This window comes from Excalfactoria chinensis, chromosome 3, assembly GCF_039878825.1.
Source record: "Excalfactoria chinensis isolate bCotChi1 chromosome 3, bCotChi1.hap2, whole genome shotgun sequence".
Lineage (NCBI taxonomy): Eukaryota > Metazoa > Chordata > Aves > Galliformes > Phasianidae > Excalfactoria > Excalfactoria chinensis.
This window is the reverse complement of record NC_092827.1, coordinates 76,692,321-76,717,066: the sequence shown is the minus strand read 5'-3', so window position 1 is coordinate 76,717,066 and position 24,746 is coordinate 76,692,321. Positions and strand designations below refer to the sequence as shown.

The window sequence follows — 24,746 nt, the reverse complement described above, 5'->3', positions numbered from 1 at the left end:
AAGCCTTTAGAAGGACACTACCTCCACTACCCTGTCAACTCTGCAGGGTGTTTCCTATTGCCACACTAACACAGACTGCTAGCCCAAATTTTATGGGAAATAAAGTAAACAAGCAGCGAGGTGAACTAAAGGGGCTGTATTGGTAATAGAGACAACAAAAGCAGAGAAATCAACACAAAATGATACACAGCCTAATAACAATACATTGTACAATTCACATACCTAAACATTCCCTTCAGCAAGATGTTCATTGGCTTCCATTCCCAACATAATCTCTCTGTATTTACGCTGTACCAAGGAAGCAAGTAGCAAGGCGCCTTACGTTTGGCCTTCTTGAATTGAGATTCGGAATCAAGGTTCAGTGCATCAAAAGTAAAAAGAAAAGCAAATTAAAAGCGGGAGGAACTGGAGGCAACAGGGCAAACAGGAAATATCTGCAAAAGCTAGCCTGCAGATCATCAGGTTTCTTTTGCACCCTCAGAACCCTCTAAGCTCTACAGCACACTTCCTAGTCACCCTTCTGCCTGCTGGCCCAGAGGAGAGACAGAAACCCTGAGTGGAGGACATAATACTTACCAAAGCAGCCTGGCAAAGGGAGCAGCGTGCTTTGCTGGCATTACAACAGCTTGGAGGCAATCCGCAAGAGTGCCAGAACTCAAATTACTCGCTTATAAAGCCTGCTGCTCACAGGCCTGGAAACCACACATTGGAGGTGCTTTTTTGCCCACTGGGAAAGCTCTCTTCCTCCCTTGTGGAAGTGCTTTTGCCAGCAGAAATTGCTAGTTACAGAGCTCTTGTTCTTTGGGTGGGGGAAAGGAAGCCTACCATTTCTTTCGTGTATGTGTTATCTACACTTGGGTGGGTCATCATCCACAGGATGCAGTGACAACATGCAGTCCATCAGCTGCTCCAGTAGATGAGTATCTAGGCATTAATGACCAACAACATGGGAAAAGATCCTTTTATCCACTTCCATCACTTTAGGTTGGAGCTTGAGAGGAAAGAACAGCTCCCTTGCACAGTATTCAGGGCAGCCTATCCATAACCCAGCCTCCCATCCACTCCCCAAGTTTTGCTTCTACTTATCACACACCAACAGACCATGCCAGGTTCTGGGCTGCTCCCCTAGAATTCAGGGAATTGGAGATGAACACAAATTCATACTAACTTGTCTAAACTTGTCCGGTGCAAGGACTTGTATCTGTATTTATACTGAACTGTTATTAAAAAAAAGAAACAGAGAAACTCGTGGTTTTATGGAGATGATGCGTTTCTAAAGACACGGAAATGCTTTAAGCTCAGAGAGCACAGCCACCTTGCAGGATGACGTTCACTGCATGCTGATGCTGAGTACAAAACTGGTACATGATTCTGGACCTTAGAGGGTGAATGAAAGCAGGACTTCTGTAACATGTTCATCTTGTTATGGCCTCTTTGGGAGTGGTGTAGGGCACCCATCCTATCTATAGAACCGTGAGTGAAAATTTCCATGTCTTACTACATAAAGCTTGTTAAAATACTACATACAGATTTGGGGAGAAAAATAAGAATCTAAGGAACTGCTATAGTTCCAAGGAGACCTATAGCTTTCTTTAAGGCACAGTTCAGACTACCCCTAAAATAAGCTTCCTCCCTGTTGTCAATCTGTGTTTAAATACAAACAAAAAAGGCAACTTTGCTGCTTGGCTAAAAGCAGTCAACTGTGTGTTAGCTTCTGATTTAAGTGGAAGACCAGGCAAAAGGCCCACAGAAGCCAGAACCGAAGGTGCATGCATCATGCAACAGAAGAATACTTTTGAGCTCAGCACAAACTAATGTTGAGAAGTCTGTTGAAACACATTTCACGCTGAGTGTCACAGCACTGTGTCTTCACCCCAGGTGTAGCTCCAGGGCCTGATGAGACATGGAGAGTGTCAAAGCTCACTCTGACATTTAAAAAGGAAAGTCCTGATAACCTTTCCAGTGGACATAATCAGGGGAGAGGATTTCTTCTAATTAACCAACGTGGTCAAAGTCAAGATCTCTCTTCACTGAAGCCCTGGGTCTTTTAACAAAAATCAAACATACCCACAATTTCCTCTAAACGCTTCTAGAATCCCCAAACTTCTTACGTCTTCACTCCCACATCCACCTTCCTTCCTGAAGATTTGGGTAATAGTGTAAAGTACTAAGAACCAAAGCACCTTGGTCTCAGAATTATTACGAGGCATAAACACTTTCATGAATTAACAGACTGCTGGTTCAGGATCAGTCACTGACCTGCAAAGGAGAAATCCTTGAAACAGCAGCTTGTAGACATCTGTGAAAATCCTGGCACTGAAACATCAAATTTGTGCCAGGAAGTCTATTCATCACCTGTGCTGGCTTCTGTCCAACAGGATACCATCACATAGGAATTGCCATTGGCAAGCCAAGTGCCTTGATAGCTGATGCATTGGAAACACCAAGAAAAGTTCATGTTTGCACCCCAATACTAGCATTCCCCAGTGAATTAATAGCCTCCACTAGGCAGTGAAGGCCTTTAACAAAGCCAAGGGGACATACAGCTGCCAGGTACGATGCAGGGTTGCATCGATGTGCTGTTGCCCAGCACTGCCACTTTCGTCTGCTCCTTCCCACTGCCAGGGAAACACAAGCCTGGGGAGTCCTGACACACACAGAGCTCCACAAGCCTTGCCGAATATTTTAACAGGAGCAAAGAAAGCTGCTAGCCTCTTGGCCTCATGCATGCAGTAGGTGAGGACAAAGGGCATTAGGCCTTCACTCCAGGAGTCACCATAAGTAATCCAGCAGCAGGCACTACCTGGGTCATACTCATATATACACTGCCAAGTTCAGAGTCTTGTCCTTTGCCTTCTGCACATCATTTCGAGGTTAGATCACCTCCAGGGAATCGGCTATGGAAAAGTCTAGGACAGTTGTGGAGTTTCCCAGTCTTGTCGGTCCCTGAAGAATCCAAGCTGGGCTCAGCCTCCTCCCAGCACCCTTCAAGAGAGATGGGGTTAGGGGCAGTGTGCTTGGATGAAAGACAGGACATCCTCCTTCGATAGCTTCTCTGGATCTTGCCTTTTCTGAGAGTCATGCACTTTGACACCATCTCCCCACTCCCAGAAGAGGCGACCGTAATAACATACACTGCGGACAGAGAGGAAAGAAAGATTAATATGGCAAAGGAGTGGAAGAACACTCATCACAGCCAGAAGATGCAATACAGAGAGAGCTTCTCTTGCACTGGGAGTCACACAAAGATACTGCAGATCTAAAGAGCGCCTTAGAAAACGACCAGTGCTTTCATTCCTTCACCTTACAAATTCTATGGCCCATAAGGTACAGAAATTTCTAAGCCTAAGAGATTTCCATGGAAACAAACTTGTTAATTTCTAGCTTCACCCAATATTCAGTTCAGTATTTGCTGGAAGGAGACAGATCATTAGGGAAAACATACCTCCCCCTGCAAGTTTTTCAGAAAATGTCAATGCAGGCAACAGAAAGGCCTTAATGAAGAATTTAGAAAGTCTGCCAGTAGCAGCAATCTAATCACTCACCACAAACCTACTAGAATCAGTAATAGCTGTCCTATGGATCTCTGCAAATGAACAGCTCTTTGTGCTGTGCAAAAGCAGCTAGGATCATTCCTCCCCCTGTGTGAAATAACCAAGCTCCATCAGCAGCGAAGAGTTCTGATCCTACAATGCCATTTCTCACTCCACCCAACAAGCACAGCCCTCCCTCACTGCACCGACACAGTCCCAGCCATAATGAAAACAGAGATGCTAATTACTGCTGACGCAGCAGCCTTGAATTTTGTACAATTACTGACAAAATATCATAGCTTATTTAGTGCTACTGTTCTAACAAAGTCATATTAGCACAGTGACAAGAGCACACATCAGTGGCTAATTAGAGACACATTAGTATTCACTAACCACAATACAGAACAACTCTTCCCACACAAGCACTCCAAGTCCTCAGGCATTCCTACAGGTTAACACTAGTCTATGTCTGAGCACACAGGCCAAACTAACTCCACCTCGAGGCATGAAAGGCAAAAGCAGCACCTGCCTGTTTTTACAGTTTTAAGCCCCTTCTTTTATTTAGCTGGTTAAGGGAAACTTAAGAGCTCTGTTTTCAGAGGCAAAGTCCTTGGTAGTGGCAGGCATCTCCCAAGACCACCTGAAGGCAAAGAATGCAGAACATCTCCACCCATGAGCCCTGACATGTTAGACAGACTCAAAATTTGCTGTACTCAAGAGACTGTCTTGGCACAGTACTCAATTGGATACCAGTGGCATTCAGCAGCCACAGTGCTGACTGCCCAATGACAACTCTTTCCCAAGGAGACACTGCTTTTCTCCCTTACTCCCTCATTAAACAACTCCCAATATACCTACAACTTACACCAGAGTTTGGGCTAAATCAACTGAGGCTGACTTTTCAATTAACAACTTTGAACCAACTACTTTAACATACAGAGATGTAATAGATTACAGTTACTGGACTCAGCCTCCATTTCCTAGGGTGCCAAGAGATTCAGTCACTTGCATTCTGCTGCAGATAAGGGGAAGGAAGAAGTGAGAAGACGTGTTTCTCATAGCAAAATCCACAGATCCAGATCAGCAGCTTCATAAAACTCTGAGGTGTTGGTCTATGCAGCACGCTCTGCTGGTGACCAAGCTGTGCTTACAGTGCAAACCCAGATGCAGCTCTCATTCCATAGTCTCAGCTCTGGCAATTGCCATAGCTTATACTCACTGAAAAGGTGCGATGGATTCAAATGGGAGATCAAATGTTGATTTATTGGTCATCTTGTTGAAGAAGAATTTCCTCTTGAAGTTTTTGCTGTATGCCATTGTCCAGGGTTCTGGCAGAAAAGCGTCATAGGGATTAGACAGAAGATGGAATGGAGAAAAGGGCATGGTTATAAATGCACATATATTGCAAGCAGGGACAAGGAATCTATAATGATGGCAATTCTCCTTTTCCCTTTCCTCCCTCAAAATCACCTACTTCCCAAACTATTTGCATTTACTGAGAAAACTCTGTTCTCTCTGCATTTAAAAACTTACATTCCAAATAGGGTATTTTCATGTACTTTTATATATTCCTGGTGAAAAAATATGACATTTTAAAAAAAGAAAAAAGCGAGCCATGTAAACAAATGGAACTACCCACACAATAGCTAATCCAACTGCAACACAAAAAAACTATCATAAAAATAGCCTGAATCTTATCCCAATCTAAGCTACCACAAACAGTTAACCTCTAGCCTCTGGAATACCAACATTAAGTTTTTACTAAGCTTCATCAATTATTTTTTGCTTGAAGATGCAGAGAAAAGCAAGATAAGAGCCAGAAACTCTCCCTACCATTCACAGTTCGTACAATGTAGAGTCCTGTGGGTACGAAGTGTCGGTCATCTCTGCCTGTGTAGGATAGCCGGGGTATTCCCCCTGAACCCTTGATGACTTTCATCTCTAACCTGAATGTTGAAAGAAGACAATAACACCAATAACACAGCGATGCCAAACACAGCATCTCCTATTTCTTCCTTTACAATCATCTTGCACACAACATGCCATCTGCACACTCTTTCCAGAGCATCGCAGCGAAAATACGACAGGATAAACCATCACATCCCTGGAGCATTCAGTCTCTTGCCTCCTCTGCGTGGCTGGGGAATACAGCCAGAGCTGTATGTGCATGTCAGGTAGCAAATCTAGCACTGTAGGGTCTGTGACACTTAATCCAAATGGGATTCCCATTTCAGGTTTGATCTCAAACTTTCAAGTCACTGACAATTCTGCACTAATACTGAAGTGCAGTTGCTACTTCTACCACTGTAAAACACACTGGCTATGCCTGTGGTATAAGAACTCAGCAGGAAGATTCTGTGAATCAGCAGCATATGAAAAACAGCAGCCATTAGCTACAAGAGCTGTACAAGCTCTTTCTCCAGGACTCCTCAAGCACATCTCTCACCTATGATGTCCATAGGCCCTGAAGCGCTTCATTTTTGCTTACCTCACAAAAATCTTCTCCATCTCCTCCAGTCTGTACACTTCCTTCACTCTGGGGGGAAAGCAGAAACAAGACAAAAATGTGTTGTACAAATAATTTTATTTATTTATTTTTAAGAATTGTCATCATTTTCTGTCCCAGCTATAGGGAACAGTCAAACAGTTCATTTTGTATAGCACAAGGTGGCCAAGCATGACTAAGGTCAACCTTTCTCCTCAGCCAAATGCCTTATTTCTACTGGCTTAGGAAAATGTGACATCTTTATGCTCACAGCCTCTCTTACTATGAGCAGACAAGGACGTAGAAGACTTTGCAAGGGTAACACTGCGCATTAGATCTACTACAACACACATCTGAGATCTGATCAACCAGTCCATCTTTGATGAAAGCATGAACACCTGATAGGTGAAAGGAGGGTAACTTCTCCAACTGTAAACTTTGTTTTAGATATTTAAAGAGCTTTCAGCCTTTCTCTAGTGAACGTAACAGATCTATGCATTTCAGTTTGAAATTTAACTCCTTCAGCTCGCGATCTTCATCTTCTAACACGGTGAAACCAAAGCATGCAAGTCTAACAAAGAGGAAGCACTCACCGGATGGGGTTCATGTCTGGTCGGCTAGGTTTGGAAACTGCTTTGACAAACTTTTCTGCCAGCTGAATCCTGAACAAAAACAGAAAGAGAATCCTACAATCTAGCTACATTTTTGGCACACACTGAGGGTAACGGTTTGATTAGACACTTCAATACTTGCACACTGTCCCCACTCCTAGCCAAAAAGGTACTGAGCAACAGGATTTTTTTTCCATCTCATTCTCCCAGTGTAGTGCCAAGTGATACTGGCTGCTATCCATTAGAAATGGGTCTCCATAGCCTCCTCTACAAGCCCATGTGCTGCTGAACTCATCAACACACTAGCAGGAAAATAAGACAAGTGGAGACATCATGACACTAACAAAGGAAACAGAGGAGCTTTTTCCTTTTCTCTAAGCCGCCAATCAGCTACACTATACATACTCCCAAGATGTTCTCTTTATCCATATGGTGCTTCACCCCAGACTAAGAAAGGAGCTGGACCTGGCCTCAATACACAGGGACAGTTTACACAAAATAGAAGCTCTACCTACTTCACTTCTGAGATGGTTCATTCAGTTCATCCTTACAGAAGTGGTTCAGCCAAATGCACTCATCTACCTGTGCTCAGCTGTCTTCCATTAGTACAAACAACACCTCTCAGTCACTCTGCATAGAAGAAAGAAGCTTCTCCAGAGATTACATACCTCTGGTTAAAATGCTGTTTTCGGACATCATTGCCATTGAGTACCAAGACATCAAGTATGTGGATAGCACTGATTTTTCGTTGGGCTTTCCCCTGCAGAAAGGAATAGACACTATTCAGCCTGTAGTCTGTTGCTATTTCAGTTTTGGTTTATAGCCTGTTTTTTTTGGTTGTTTGTTGTTTTTTTTTGCCAGTATACTATTATCTTCTAGCAAAAGACTTTCCAGATTCTAGAAGCAAGCAAGTTCCCTGAAGCCCATTGCACGTTAATTTGCCATCCTCCAAGAACCAGTGTGTCAACTATGCAAACGTCTCAATGGAAGGAAACGGAGAGACAACAGGACCACAGCTATATTCTTTAGCTTTCTGGCACAATACTGCCTCATCAGGGAGCACAGCATAGAGCCCAGTGTACCACATCATCCTCATTTGAGGTGCCAGAAAAGAAGTAAACTCCCAGGTAGCAACAGTTTGCATTGTGAGCATACCTCAAGGATGATCTCTCAAGGCTTGCAATTGCTACTGTGCAGTTATGCACCCAAGCAGACACAGACCACATTCAATCTTAGTGGCAACATCATCATCTGCTGCATGTAGGTCAACTGCATGTCAGGTACAAGGGAATTTCAAAACAGTGTTAAAAGCTCATCTCTCTGACACTGGTCAGAAAGAAGGAACTTAATCCAAAATCATTTCTCTAAATAACAAATGCAAAAGACTCTCACTCGTCACACACAGAATATTTATTCTGGAGCACCTAACAGAGAGTAGGTGAAATTGCACATTATACCTGCAGCCGCTCTGTAAGAGAGTATAACTTCCTACCTCTCCTTTCAGCTCATGAACAATCTCCACAGACAGAAGGGTATCTCGTGGCAGTTCAGTTTTCAAATCCAGTTTTGTCCAGCGGTCTGACTGGCGACCATCCCAGGTGTAGATCTGTGATTTCTGTGTGTAGAAGGCAGAGTCAGATTCACCCAAAGCTTCATGAAGGGATGTGTGGAAGAGAGACCTCTGACTAACTTCAGAGCACCCCTCAGAGAATCTTTTGATCCTAGGCTGTCACAAGCAATTTCTTTGTGGGAAATTTTAAGGAGGAATCAATCTCTACAGCAAAGGGAACAAAAACATTGATTCTAATCTGTCAGTGTCTTTTCATATCTACACAATGAACGAAAAATAGAACATCTTTAAAAGGACAGTGAAGATAATTAGAGACACTAGCAGGAGTACAGGTCTCTGTGTAGGCTGGAATTACAAAAACGGGGTTAATTACTGTGAACAGCACTGAAGTCAGGAGAGAAAAAAAAACCATACAATAACTAGCAGCGTTCAGAGCTGTCGATGAAGATTCTTCCTGACCTTTGAGGTCAGGGAAGAACAGGATGAATATGCAAGGCAAAACAGTACCGCCACAATGAACCAGCACAACTCCTAGATGTGAAGTCTGACTGTTCTCAGGCCTTACCCCCAACCCCAGGAGGAACTTCTGCTCACTTCCAGACACCATACACCGGTAATCGAAGACTTGGCGGATTTTCTCCAGCGTACTGGAATTCAGAGGAGTGGGTTTGTAACTGAAGGCATCAATGTCTGTACCCTAAAAAGCAACAAATAAAAAGGCAAGTTAGACAAAATACATCAACAGGTAAGTGCAATTTTTGCACAAAATAATAATCCAGGATTATTAATCTTCATCTTTTAACTACTGCTGGGAAAAGGTCTAATTGTGTGACAGAACTCAGAAGAATCTTTCAGGTAAGGTCTCACCTGAATCAGTTCAAAGAACTTGGACTTGGGATCTGAAGATGAGGGAGCAACACGAGCCTGATCAGGAATCTGGGAAAAAAAAAAATCCAAGCAACCAATAATAAGGGTTATTCATTTGCATGTTCACACAAACCTTTCTGGTTTCAATGTGTGGCAGACCATCCTGCCCACTGAAACTACTACTCTTGGGACTCCAGTTAGTGGAGAAGTTGCCTCGCAAACAAAGCCTTGCATTTTTTCCACAAATTTAATGTAGGCATGCCACATTGCATAGGAAACAATGGACAGCTTCCAAAAGTTTCAGGCTAAATCTTTGATTTCATCCACATTTCAACGAACCACTACTGTATGTACGATATGACTGCAATCAAAAGCTCAGGAAAGAGACTCTTTGGATTGCTCTACCACCTGGAAACCACTAGGTGCTAAGTTCATTCAGTATTAGATAAAATCTTCTCAATTGCAGCAAAGCAAAGCAATTAGAATCCTGCTCAGTTAAGTCATACACCAAATTCACAAGCACCATCCACTTCGCTTACATGAATAGCATCAAATAATCCTTGACTTTCCTAAAGAACAATGTATTAAACCTCTGGCTAGAAAGTTTCTTCTGCATAGCAGCTCCATTCTTATTTAATCACAGCAAGGATGCCCTCATTATCTCTCTGCTTTGCAGCTTACTTACCCCCCATAGTTGAAGACACTCCTTTCGGATTTCAGCCTGTCGTGGTTCAATCAGTGTCCTCGAGACAAAAGCAGCAGACTATTAAAACAGCGAAGTCTCTTCCTTGTTCTTGCAGCATTAACATATCCCAGCCCTATCAAACTTGCATCTTTCAGTGTCTGGCTTGGGAATGACAAACAAGCAGTGCTCCTCAAAAGGTCATTCTCAAATTGAGGATCTTGCTTCCCTCTCCACACATTCCCAACACCCTTGTTTAGTTTTGCTTCAGTGTACATTACTGATACTCAGCCTCTATCTGAAAGTGTCACTGAGGCATCAATACTTTCAAGAACTGAAGCATTAGTATGAATTTGTACTCATCTCCAAGAGCTGGAATCTACTAGCCCTACTTACAGAGAGCAATGAAGACAAAAAGCAGTGTTAATTTTAGGAGTAACTCTCATTACAATACCTGACTTTCAGGCTCACTCAGCTTTCTATTATGTATTTGCTCTGAATGACACCCAAACTTAAAAGCCACAACAGGGAAACACCTATACATTGCAATGGCTTTAGTTTTATATGAAAGACATTTTCTAGGTACATTACTTAGATATAGTCAATCATCCCTGAAAAATTAAGACTACAATGACGTTAGGTGCAGAACTGAACATTTTAGCCAGGATGGTATAGATCACATTTTAAGCTCACACCCCTTCTAAGAAGCAGGCCCACTTAAGGTACTCAGAAAACATGCAACACATGGAAGCCATCTCAGTAAGTGTGAAAACAAACCATCAACTATCAGGACAAAGCTACCTACACTTCTCTTCAAGGAGCTCAGGCAGAGACATAAACAGAGCTACCTAAAAGCACTATTAACTTTCCTGGCTCCAAAGGCCAAGCAATGCATCAGCTCAAATTAAGAACACATTAAAGAAGGGCAAAACAATTTGTTTATAGTAGGTTAATTCAATACCCACCAAAAGCCAGAGGAATATACTCACGTATCTTGAACAAAAGCACGGATTTTAGCTAGTGCCTTTATCTGAATTTTGCAGTGGCTGAAAGAGAGAAAAGTTTCAGTCAGAGAGCAAGGTGATTATGGACATCACCTTTATTCTATGTAGAAGACTGATGGAACAACTGAAGGAAACCTGCCTGACCCCCAAAGCAGTGACTGATTATCATCAACACAAATCAAAGTGATAAGGTGGCCACTGGAACAAAAAAAAAAAAAATAGGTGGTAGCTTCCCTCCTGCTCTATATAGGACAGAATTCAGAGGCCAAACATTGACTAATAGCATGAAGTATTCCTCTCTGTGCAGTATCCCTTTGCCCTGCCAAGCCTCTCAGGCAGGAAAAGCAGAGTAGTGTAAGCAGCATCAACAAACACCTCCTTGAGTGCAAGCAGCCGCAACTGAAAGCCAGACACTTTGGTTGATCTACCTAAAGCCAGCAACCCTTGCTGCTCACAAACACTTACTTTTCATTGGACTGGACAATATAATCACAGAAATCCTGGTCATCTTTGATCACATTCAATGGGACGACTAGATTCACATCCACATCAGAGTTGCGCAGCTGGTTGAGTCTGATGTTCACCATGAAGAGATATTCTCGCACATCATCAATCCCTAGCTTTAATCCTTTGCATACCACGTACCTGCAGAGAATGCCAGAGACACAATTTCAGTTCAGCTTTCTTTTTTGACACAGTCAACCTTCCTGCCATGCCTTCACTGTCAAGACAGCATTCCAAATCCCAGGAACTCTGCCCACCCAAGTATCCCCAAGAAGGTGAAGTCTAACCAATCACATCATTACATATCACTTTCTACTCCCTGAAAAGATAGGGAAATTCAACCCTATTCAAAAAACATCACAGAACCCCCTAAAGTAGTAAATCAATTGTGCTAAACTTGATGCATAATAATTTCTGGCTTCAGTGGAAGCTTAATTGCTTCATGCAGAATAGAATTTGTTACATACTTAGTTCTTTTCTCTACAGATGGAGCTTAGTACAGGCAGGGAAAAGCAAGCATACTTTGGCAAATACTTCCTTTACCTTGTCAGAAATCATAATTTTCTAGCCATCTAAAATGCTTCCTCCTACAAGACAGTTGACAACTGGGTGAAGTCACAGAGTTTCCATTTAATCAAAACCATCTGTCATTGTAATTAGAGATCAAGCTTTGTTTAGCAGTCCCTCATGCTCAAGAATCTCACCTCTCTGAGTTAGCAGGGCGGCTTGTCACAGGTTTAAAGATGCACACACGCTCAAAGCAGCAATACAGCAGATAAACAAGCCCCACACTGAACGGAGTAAACAGGTCAAAAGTTTTGCAGACAAAATGTCCTCCTGCAGAAGAGAGAAGAAACACACCAACATCAGCAGACTGTAAGGACACAAGGAGACATCAGGTATCTCCATAACTTTATCTTCCACAGAAATAAAAGATAGGTGTTTTTGTACAATAAAACAGCACCTAAAACATTTTTACGAAGCAGGCCGGTGGGGCTCTATGGACCCTCTTTCCCATCTCTCTTCAACAAAGGGACAAGCAGTTCTCTGACCATGCTCAAAATCAATAGGCATTCTGCCTTGAGAGGAAGCATTCTATCCACTCTACACCACCCCTTCCCAGGCCCAAACTGTATCCCATGGTACTGCAGCATGCTATATAAAAGCCTTTGCAGACAAAGAGCTCTGACATGCAGATGAAGAAGCTTCACGCTGGAGAAAAAAAACTAACAGATACCACCAAAATAGAAAAGAAAGAAAAATGTTTATGCCACCCTTGGCCCTCAAACAATTTTCTCCGCTACCCTAAACAAAAAGCAGTCAATTCTATGAAGTTGTGTCTACCCACAGAATAAAGACTTCAATAAGGTCGCTCCTGTCACCATATTACGCTAAAGCAGATACTGCTAAGCAGATCATTGGCTCAGGTATATCTGAACACAAGGCACGGGATAAATGATAATGTGATAATTATTTTTATCTTCTGCTCTTGCATGTATCAGTGCCAAATGCTAACAAACTCTGCAGAAAAGAGGAACCTTCAAAACCAAATACAACCATAAAATCCATCAGTTGGCAACAATGGAGTATACCTAAGACAGCATGAGACATCAGCTGCTGCTGATCACAGAGATGGCAGATTTCAAGGAGAAAAGCCACAAACCAAAGGGAAAATTAGTACTGCTCTGCTCCAACCAGCCTGTCAGAAAAAAGCAGCTGGTCCAGCTGATACCATAGAGTTCAGATATACTGTCCAGCAATCACTCTAGTGACCTTAGTCCAAAACTGCTACATAACCTATTGTTAAAATGCATTAGTTCAAAGCTTTTACCTCCTGCTTGTAAAGAAAAGCTAAACAGTCTTATTTTTCAGCCCTAATTTTCACAAAACTAAATGAATGAATATACATTCAATCCTCTGCAACTTAGCCTTGTGGCACAGCAGATGCTATGGTATGTTAATAAAAGTCTACAGTACCCTTCTGCAATACTACCTACATCTTAAAGAAGGAAGAAGATGGATGGATTAAACATACCTGTCCGGACAATGGACAGTGCCATAAGAAACTGACAAAGCATCAACTGTTTGCTTAGGATTTCTTGCAAGTTCTCCTGACCCTCCACAGAGAAGCCCTGCAAAGAATATAACATATAATTAGCATTTCTATTGCTCAAGCAAACAATTCTGTATGGATGCCTAGTGGAATCGCAATAATTTCTTTACAATACAAAACAACACCATCAGGAATTTTAATGGCAAGCCTTAATTTCACATTGAAAATACATACACATGTCAAGCATCTTAACACACACAGATTGAAGTACTAGTTTTGGTCATGAGTGCAGGAAGAAAAGGAAAGGGACCAACCCCATCAGCCATTAAGAAATGCACTCCTTTGTGATCAGTATTGTCCAAAACAAAGTTGCGGAAAGCAGTAATGTTCTCAGGGCGAGTGATATCTCCATCTCCATCAATCCCTCCTTCTCCTATGGGGAAAGAAGAGACAATTACTGACATGTTTGCAAAGTAGACTAAAAGATCTGTACATACAGGTGATGTATTGTGTTCAATCAATATTTAGTTAGAAGTTACAGAGACCTTGATAGGTGAGTAAGCATTAATACATACATTCCCTGGTTCACCACTAAAGATGCTCGTTAGACTAGGAAAATTATTCAAATGTTGTGGTCAAGGCTAAATAAAGCCATATAATAACCGTGCTCAAAAGACAACTTGTACGTTAGCTGCAGCAAATGACAAATCCCTCACTGCCCTCCTCTGAGTCAAGAACTGCATTACAACATAAAATTCTCAGCCAAGGAGAAATGGCAAATAGCTGAATCTACTAAAAACGTAGGAGATGATTTCACTGAACAATCACCTGTTAGTAACAGGTTTTTTTTACAAGCAAGACAAAATTATTCTCATGGTGCGTTGGTGACCTTCAACTAAGAATGAGCGCCAATCCAAAGAAACCTAATTATCTACGTCCAAACACAACCTAACCTAGAATTTTAAAAAGCAGCCTCAAAAAATATTCACATATAAACAAGTTGGTAGAGGAAGCAGGAAAATGGAAATACAATTTATTTGCATGAATGCTTGCAGTTTTTCCATATGGCTTTTTTTTTTTTCTTTTTAAGAGATACACTGTCCCCTAGGCTGGCATTTTAGAAAGCTAACCTAAGGCATACTCTAGAGGTCTCCAGTTCTCACTTTGACGAAGCCTGAACTTGTAGGGACTAATGCCAACTAGAAATCTTCTATAGCTACAGTTCCTATTAACTGAAGAACTGCAAGACTAGAAAGCAGAAAGATAAGGATGCATGACTGTGCTTTGATGACTAAATTCCACATCAATCATGTTGTCACTAAGCAAAGTGACACTAGAATTTGTTACCATTCTTTACAACACAAATATCAAGGCAGCCTATTTTCTTCCCATCACTGGAAGAGAGTTTGTACACATCTCACTAGACTTTGCAGCATAGCAGACAGAAACAGAATCAAGAAAATGCATCAAAGTCATCGAGCGACTCATTTCTCCATGTATCATCCTTCCCTCATAAAAGCACCAGTCTGCAGTGAGTTATGAAGATCCAAACAGCACAACCATTAGAACAACATGCTTTTCTGCCTTGCCTCCCTTGCCGTGAACCTTCTCTTTAACTGATCTAATCTTCAACTAATCACTGATGATTCTCTAAGAGTTTATTGGTTAGATATTAACAGTGACAAATTGGCTACCCTTTTCTCTGCAGAACAAACACATTTGAGTTTCCTTTACATAGCCTGAAATAAGAAGCAGCAGACTATCAGTCCTTGTATTTCCCTTCCTACTCCAAGAGGCTATGCAGAAAGGGGGCACAGATGTATCATACAACGTAACAGGCTACCACACACAAGGTAAGATGCAATAATTGTGCACACAGTCTGTCTCTAAGACACAGAAACTTCCTATCTTGCAAAATGTTTCTCTAGAAACAAGCTTCTCTTAAATCCCCAGTGGTACTTCTGATATAGAAGCAAGAGCACAAGCAAAAACATCAGACAAAATTTATGCATGCACTACGTACCATAGTAAGGTTCAAAGAGTTCACTGGAAGCAGAATAGAAGTCCTCAAGTTTAAAATCGTTTGGTCCTTTCAAGGTCATGCCAAATCCTTTCGCATGCCACTTCTTCCTCCACAAGACATACTCAGAGAAGCCTCCAGGACCAGCACACACATCAGCAAAGTAGAGCAGCTCTGCATCTCGCTCCTTTATCAAGGGCCTCTACAAAAGGAAACTGAAGAAATTCTACTCACCCAGTAACAGCTTCCATCACTCAAACCTACCAATTGCACTACTCAGCCAGAAAAAGCCTTTCAAAATCTTGTTTTTCCAGCTAGTGTTCTAAGGATTTTCCTTCCTCCCCAGTTCCTCAACTCTGAGAAAGTACTGCTTTGAAAATTAAAAAGAGGTCCTCACCCCCTGGAAGTCCTTAGGGTTTGTAAACATGTAGTCAAAGACGTGGTCCATATTTGCCATCTTCATTGCAGCTCTGTGAACAAACAAATAGGGATGTATGAGTTTCAACCTCGGCTCCCACAACTGAAACTGGACATAAAACCTACACAACCACAAGTGCTACAGACCTGTTCAGAAAAAAGACTCCACGGATCATCTCATAGGGGTTAGATCTTGTTCGGGCTCTGCGCATTTCCTCTCCATCCAGCTCATCAAATACACTCTGCGCAAACAGTAACCAAATTAACCAGAACTTGGCGTATGCTTGAACGATAGATATTAAACAGAGAGAGAAGCATGAGGATAGATAGCATGCTTAGTAGTCTGTACTATTCACCAATATAGAACGTAATGATATAGAATCACAGAACCCTTAGAATTGGAAGGGACCTCTGGAGGCCATCTAGTCCGACTTCCCTACAGTGAACAGGAGCACCTTAACCAATTCTTACACAAATTTAATGACACTGAAGAACAGACAGCTTCAGAGCCTGACAATACAGTAGCCATCTCAAAAGTAGTCACAGGTGAAGGTATTTCTCTCACACATACATACATACACACACGTACTGAAATTCATAACGGTACAATCAAATCTAGAAGGAAAAAATGGAACACACAAGAAAAGAAAGGAAGTTTAGTTCCTTAGCTCATTCAAGCCTGCAATCTATCGGTTGAACTGACTAAGAAATGGACACCACTGTTTTCATCTCTTTGAAGGCTGAGGAGTAAAACAGGCTGCTGAACAGACAATAGCAGCCAAAATTCCAGGTCACAACGGTGGCACAGATGTGAGAGAGGATGTGTTGAGCTCCTGCTGATCACCTGAGAAAATTACTCTAACTCCATCAATTATTTAGCTTACTTCTACAAAACTTCAATTCCTCTCCAAGAAAGGGGACTCACCTTGCACCGCAGGACATTAAGTAAAAGCTCTTCATTGCAGAACTCCGTTTCATCTTCAATCACCATCTTCCTCTTGAGCAGGATGAGAACACATAACAATTAACAAATATGCTATGAGTCATTTCAGAATGCAACAAGAACTTGGGATGGATGAAACCTGTCAACCACATACTAGGTGTTATTAGCAAGAGCATAATCAGCAGGCTAAAGCATTATTCTCTCCTACTTGGCATCTTACAACCACACCTGAAATACTGCATCTGGTCCAGCACTCCTCAAAACAATATAGACATTGACATACTGTAGTAAGCCCAGCAAATGGGCCGTCAAGATGACAAGGGTGTAGTAGAGACCGAGGGAACAGTTAGTTCAGAACATAGAAAAGGGAGATTCTATTCCTGTCTACAACTACCTAATCTTAGGAAAGAAAAAACTAACCTAGGCTCTTCCCAGAAATGCACAGTGCTAAAATAAGAAACAATGGATGCAGGCTTCAACACAAACGAAAAAAATATGCTGATTAATGAATAATTTTGCCAGTTGGGTTATCAGACTGTGTAGTAGATACCCAAGCAGGCTGTGAGACTTCCACTCTTAGAGATAGTCAGAACTCAACCAAACAAGGCCCTAAGCAACCTGATCTATCAAGGATCTGCTTCAAGCAGGAAGTTACAGTAGCAGCTTCCAGAGTTCCCCTCCAGCCTAGATTATTCAACGACTCTTCGACAAGGCAATTGGTTCAGGCTGAGTATTCATTCCCATGTCGTCTTAGGCTAAATACTGGGATCTAAAAAACTACCTTGCCCACAGTCATCCACTCCTTCAGCTCCTGGGCATCAGGGATTTCTGTGGTACACTCAAGGCACCAATCCACCTCCTCATAGGCGCTAGGCTGCAAACACAAAACATAGGAAGAGTCAAGAAAATTTCTGTTAGCAAAACATAACAACCAATCGTTTCCCAACCCTACCATAAAGGGTGAAGCCATGATTTGTGGGCCAACTGTTTAGGTTTTTTTTTCCCCTTGCCTAAAACATGCTTCATTTCTTTGGATAAATGCAAAACAAAACAAAACAAAAAAAGACTGTTTTGGCAGTAGAGTTCATAGCAATGCCATTTCTTCACAAGGGCAGGCTGTTAACACCTGCCTACCTTCTTATGTTACTTGTAACATCATCATCCACAAGGGCAAATGATAAATAACATCTAATTGCTGTAGGATGCAAAAACATGGTGAAGAATGACCCTTAAAGCAACAAGCCTACAGAACACATTTCAAATTCCTCATACTAAAGGAACAAGCACTAACACTATTTCTAATTACTGAAAACAACTCAAAGAAAGGTAAGTACAATCAAGTGCAGCATAAATAACTTGACAGCACTGCTGTCCTTGATTCACAATGGCTGGGGTCTTCTGGCTTGCCATTCATGCTATTTATTCATATTATGTGCTATATATTATATGTATACACACACACACACACACATATATATATATACAATACACATGATTTGTGCTTTAATTCATATTATTTGATTGTACTTTCATTTTTTTGGCTTGTTTGTAATTTAAATATAAACATATAGCAACTGTTTCACATTGAATAGCATCAGAACTAAGCTCTGCTTTCCTGACAGCACCTGATTCCATTTTCTTCCCTATTGAAGATCTTGATAAGGTACAGGAATAGGACATCTCAGCTTTCTTTTTTTTGAGGGTTACTATATGAATACAGTATAAGATACTTAAAAAACACCACCTATTTGAGTATGGAAAACAATGACATACAAAATAAAATAAAACAGCTTGGTAACAGTATTCCATCATGCTTACTACTACAAATTCAGGAACAAATCATACAGATCACAGCAACAATCTATCTGAAGCTGACTTGGTGCCAGAAAACACAATATCAAAATAGAGTCTGGGTCTATCCAGCTGAGCCACTTGACAGTAGTAGTATGTCAGCACTAGAAAAACATTCCCAGAGGGTAAATCCTGAACACAGCAATGGAAAGGTACTCAAACAGTAAACACTTACCTCTGGTTCATCCTGCCAATCAATATTCAGCTCCCCATCAAACCCTTTGAGGGTTAGCCCAAAGCCTCTCCTTCCCTTCTGATTGGAGGCCTCAACAATATCCTTCCTACCTTGACCGTATTTTCCCAAACCTTCTCCTTCCCGGAAGCCCATCTTGGCCTACAAAGACAGAAAAGGGAGCACAATGAGGCGAGTAGATTTAAGATTACATACTGCAACTGTGATCAAAGATTAGCGCAAAAAAAGAGCCATCACACTGGGGTGACTTAGGGCCACCATCAAAAACAAACAGAAAAAGCAAGACTTAAAGAATGACATACGAAAATACAACAAATTAGGAAAGGAACAGTGTGCTCCAACAGAGCACATTCATCACTGGGTTTATAAATCAAAAGACGCTGGCACAAGAACAAATACACATTGTGATATTATTTGTTGTGAACATGCTGTCACATATATTACAAGCATCCATTAAAATTCACCTAACACACGGAGAAGGAATGCAATTCTGAGGACAGAATATTGAATAGAGTAAGCAACTATTTTCCTTTTACCCACCCACACATCTAATCAGACATTCAAACTTTGCATTCAAATTTAAGAAACCTTAAAAAGAAAAACCTTCTGAATTCAGAGAGAACACTCCAAAAGAAAGACAGACTTGTCCTAGAATCAGCAAACTGCAGCCCAGCCACAGAAACACACATGGATGGATTCTGAATGATCAATGATCAGCAACAGGATTTATTCACAGTGGAGCACATCAGCAGCCTCCAGCCTTTGGACTCCACTGAGTTTTGAATTCAGCAAGATTTGAAATTTCCTGCTTCATACAGATGTATGACACAGCTGCTAGCAGCAATTCATTTCCTGGAAAGGCAGTACCTCCCCGTTCCCAATTCTATTAAGAACTAACACTTCCCAGCTTCTAGGAGCAGACTGATCTTCTCTCTTGGCAAAGGTCAGTACGTGCTGGCATACCACTACGGAGCTGACTCCCGCTCCTGAGAAAGTAGCACAAAACAGAGCGACACCCCAATTCCTTTGTGTCCTGGACTCCTTCATTACTTCAAGTAATACACGACTGTGTCTCACATCCCCTGTTGCCCCAGGAATATAATTTTTGTTTCTCTTGTAACAAAAATAAATTCTTTCAGGGTTAGATCTCAACATCACAGTGATGGAGTCTGCATAAGGAAACGTGCAACAGCAAGGTCACAGAGAAGCATCACTTCTCTAGAGCTTACTATTGCCTCTGTAGTCAGAAAAAAAGTTGTCAAATGTGAGACTAAAATTAGAAACAATCCATGATTTCCTTAGAACTTTCTAAAAAAAATTCTTTCCCCCCTGCACTATCACTACATAATTAGGGGACCAGTGATCATCCCTAAAGTTTGGCTGTTACAGCTACCATTGTGCACAGCTCCATGCATTTCCAAGAAACTCCTGGCTCTATACAAACTGGGGCAGCTCTATTTGAAATAAGCACCCTCATAGGTAATAATTCTACAAGGATACGCCTGTCAGCTTTTAGGACTGAAATGAATTAATATCAACACGAGAATTTAAGTTCTTCCTGACAGGTGTTAGTTAACTTAAGCACTGCAAAATAACATAAGGTAGGATTCTTTACCAGCTCAGCAAACAGCCTTATTCAAAGATCTCCTCCTTCATATTCATCGCCCTGTTCCAGCACCTGGAACATGAATCAACTTCTTTTTTTAAACAAATTCCAATCAACAAAGCTGTCTCTGCCTCCCTGAACTGCTTATTAGATGGACCAAAGAAGCAGAGAACCCTGCTACGAGGAGGACCTGGATCAGAATCTCAGAAAAGATTGGTCTTTTCAGTTTGCACTCATGAGGTATTAATAGCTTGGTCCAAAACTGTTTTGACTTACCATGAGCTTTTGGGAGACACTGTTATACATTGAGTAGCGGGACGAAGTACCCTCCACAAGAGAGTCTTGTTTGAACTCATTGTTGAAGACAAGTCTTTTTTCATCATTCTCACTCTCAGACCCACTGCTGCTACTGGAAGACTCTGAAAACAAGAAAAGTGGAAATGAACACACACTAAAACAAAACAAAACAGAAAAACAACCACCAAGACATCTCAGTAATCCCATCAAGAACTAAGTGATACCACACACCAACTGAGTAAGGAGGGGGGCCCTACAACTCACTGAATACTTTTCCTGTGCTGTGATCATGATGAGGATGAAGCAATGGCACAAATTTCCTTCCAGAAATTTATCTAACACCACAGCAGTCCTACTAAAGTCATTACCGTGCGGCAGGACATAAAGACTACTGAAGCAGCAATCCACAATGAGCATAGCCACGCTCTTCATTAGACCTCCACCTCTTGAGCCTCTCTTGTTCACTGATTACTAGAATTCATTGCATGCTTCTCTGCACAAATAGGTGTTGAACAGTACAAGTTGCCTCAAGATAACTGTTGTCAGCAGAGATTATCTTTCTTTGTTTATCACTTAAGAATTAGATAGCTACACACAGGTATTTATTTATGTATACATATTTATATATATATATATATATAAATCTATCTATAGATAGATATATGACAACCTAAAAGAGATTGAACTTTCCTTAATTCTTTCTAATTAAAAAAAAAACACAAAACAACCCAGATCTCTATTTCCTGTTATGGATAACTATACACCAGTGAAGTAGCAAGAAACAACCAGAGAATTAGTAATGAATTGCCATTACAATGTCGATTACAATTGTCATTACCAAGGTAAGTTAGTAAAGGTCATTAGTCGAGAAAGAGAAAGACACAACAGTGAAATATGTGGCTGTAGTTGTAACAGTTTCAGTTTATTCAATCTCTGCTGTTGAACTATCAGCCTTTAAGACAGCTACCATGCTGAGGGTTATAGCACTAACATTTGAGACTTTCAGCTCAAAACAAAGAATGCTGTAAGGTAGCATGCTTGCAATAGTATGTTCTCATCTTAATTTTCAAGCACCTTTTACACAAGTCACACTTCTCCTTCACAAAGTTCCTACAGATTAACGGGATCCAAAAGATTCTATTTAAGGTCAGTTACTGCTTTCTGCTTCTCCAGTCCTCAGCTTCAACAGTCTTTGCTACCTGCTTTTGAGCTGCATTTTATTTTCCAGGGTTCACAATGGGTTCTCAAAAACAATTTGGACATCATAATCTTAAGAAAGTCTCTCTGTAACTCTTTCTGCTTTTAACATTTGCAAAGACATGTACACACACCACACCCTATCACTGCCGCTACTCTCAAACCAACCACTCACCTTCCATGCATTCTCCCTTCCACTTTTCACTTCTTTCTGTGTTGAAGCCCTTTCCTTACTAACTCTTGACTACCACAGGAAATACCAAGACTGAGAAGTACAAAGAGCGTGAAGTAACATGAAGTACCATCCTGGAAGAGATTAAAGCACCTCACAATAGGAACAGCAATTGTGTAGGGCACTCTCCTCAACTCTGGTACACTACAAGTAAGAAAGCACTCTCCAGCTTAGAGAGGGAAGAAGAGAGGAAACAAAACACTAGGCAATTCGTTTAGGTAACTCTGAATCAGGCATTGTAACACAGGAGAACATAATTAACATCTAATGTCCCGTGTTTGTTTTAAAAAGAAGCAACACAAAATATTAGACATCACAATTATTATTATTCTGTTATAGCACAACTGCTCATTACTGAAAGACACCTTAAAGGCTACCCAGTTCCAAATCCCAGCTCTGAACAGGGCTGTCAATCACCAGGATGAGGCTGCTCTGAGGCCCTGAATGCTTTCAGAGGTAGGGTATTACAAAGCTTCTCTGGGCAGCCTGTGCCAGTGCCTCACTGTCCTTTGAGTGAAAAATATCCACTTAACATCTAATCTAAACACTCCTTCTTACAGTTTAAAATCATTCTTTCTCGTCCTATCACTATCAGTCTACGTAAGAAGTCTTCCTCCTGCTTATAAGCTTCCTGTAAGCATGGGGAAGCTGCAAGGAGGCATTCCCAGAGCCCCCTTTTGTCTAAGCTTAAACAAGCCTAGCTCCCTCAGCCTTTCTTCACAGGAAAGGTGCTCCAGCCCTCTGATCATCCTCATGACCCTGCAATTCATACTTGTCAGTTAGCCACCCCAAAGCAACACTTGCAACCTCCAACTGTACCTTGAGTAGTATGGTTACTAAGCTGAGCTTCATCGTCTGAAGTAGAACTGAGAATTAAACCCAAGTCTTCCACTTTCTTCTGCTTCTTTTGGGGACTACTAAATTCAGGCTCGGTTCTTCTCTTCATTTTTCCTGAAAGAAGAAGATTACGCTTGGTAAACACTACACAAATTAACATCCCTCTTCACGCTAAAGGGTAAGGCTCACACCTCAGACCCATAGCATAGCAGCACAGACCATTTCATGTGTTATTCTGTGTTATGCTTCACAACCTGAGCTAATTTCAGGTAAAACACTGGATTTTGTGAATCTACCTACAAGCTAGTTTAAGTAAACAAACAAAATCTATCCAGAAGCAACTGGATAACTATAGCTTGGCATCCTTTCTACAAGCTACTTACTATTAAATGCTAGTCGACAAAGACAACCGAGACGTCAGCATGTAGATTAATTAAATATATGACAATGACTACTGAATCAAAGACCCGTTTAATCAAAACACACGAGAAATGAGCAGATATTCCCCTACAGAGGAACGCCGCAGCAGCAGAGACGCCCCAGGGCACAGCTCCCAACCACCGCTTATCGAGCTTATTTCCACAGTCCAACACCCGTGCCTTTACTCATCCCACCAACAGGACCTGCTGCACTATAACACAGCCCTTTCGCGCGGATCTCTGCTTACCGAGGGCTTCCTTCCCCTCTCCTCAAGGCTCACCCTGTCTCCCCCGACGCCTCAGGATCGACGGCCGGTGCCCAAAGCCTCCTGACTCCCCCGCTCCGCGCCCCTCTCCCCACACTCACCCCACAGGCCCGGCCGCCGCTCCGCAGCGCCCGCGTAGGCACCGCCCCGCCGGTTTCGCTTCCCCGCTGCCCCCGCCCCGGCCCCTCCCGCCGGTCCTTCCCCGCTCGGCGGCGCGCAGCAGTGACGCAGCGCCCGGCCGTGCCGGCACTGAGGGGAGCGCTCCCTCAGGCGCACCACGGGCAGCCGCAGGGCCGGAAGTGGAGCGACTCTCTCTTCCCGCCTCAGAGAGGCCCCGCCGCGTCGCTAAGCAACGGCTGGGCGGGCAGGGCCTGGCCCAGTGCTGCCTCGCTGCTTTCCCTCATCCTAAAGCCAGCAGCAGCAGACAGGCGTACTGCCCGGTACAAGGAAGGTGTAGATTATCCAGCTGATAAGCGCATAAGCTCATGAAGTTACAGCAAAATGAAAACACTGACTGTCCAGAGCAAATTTTTAGGAAAAATAAAATAAACAAAAAAACCCCATTTAAGCTGGGGTGAAGGTATGTGAACTGCAGGACTATTATATTGGTTATTAGCAGCCTGTTCCCTTCCTGTTTGTAATCCCCTTATAAATACTGCAAGGCTGCAATGAGGTCTCCTCGCAGCCTTCTCCAGGCTTAACAAGCCAGGCTCCCTCAGCCTGTCTTCATATGGGAGGTCCTCCAGCCCCCTGATCATCTTTGTGGCCCTCCTCGGGACCCACTCCAACAGCTCCACATCTGTCCTGTACCGGGGACTCCAGACCCAGTCAGTCATCTTGTTGGAGCTCTTTTCCAGTTATTTCTGGTGACATAAATAGTATCTTCAGCATCAAGCTACACGAGGGCTCTCTCTTAAAAGTAACAGCAAGTCTCCAACGTGCACCAAGGTTGCTGTGAGCCAACTGTTACCACCTGTAACTCAAATTCTGTATGCAGCACTGTAAGGAAGTGTTTGATGCCATGCCAAGATAGATGTCATGATTTGAACTGTTACCTGTGAGACACTCAAGTAGGAGAATGAATGCAGTGCCATTAGCTTGAGGACTATTATTCATGCATACACTTGAGTTCTTCATAACAGGTTCACAACCTGCTGAA

The 24,746-nt window shown here is 42.1% G+C and overlaps 1 protein-coding gene across 1 annotated transcript; it reads right to left on the bottom strand.

Annotated features, from left to right (window-relative positions):
* Positions 1-121: 121 nt before the first annotated feature.
* On the bottom strand, positions 122-23,761 carry CMTR1 (cap methyltransferase 1). Its single transcript, XM_072331568.1, has 24 exons — positions 23,689-23,761; positions 22,885-23,016; positions 20,616-20,758; positions 18,716-18,874; positions 17,471-17,563; positions 16,672-16,743; positions 15,894-15,988; positions 15,727-15,799; positions 15,333-15,531; positions 13,624-13,742; positions 13,292-13,388; positions 11,961-12,093; positions 11,218-11,397; positions 10,738-10,794; positions 9,752-9,809; positions 9,067-9,135; positions 8,765-8,896; positions 8,122-8,244; positions 7,298-7,389; positions 6,612-6,680; positions 6,022-6,069; positions 5,367-5,479; positions 4,753-4,861; positions 122-3,135 (listed from the first exon to the last, which is right to left on the bottom strand). The coding sequence occupies exons 2-24, from the start codon at positions 23,009-23,011 to the stop codon at positions 3,003-3,005; spliced, it is 2,493 nt and encodes an 830-aa protein (XP_072187669.1). The 5' UTR covers positions 23,012-23,016; positions 23,689-23,761; the 3' UTR covers positions 122-3,002.
* Between the last annotated feature and the right edge of the window lie 985 nt (positions 23,762-24,746).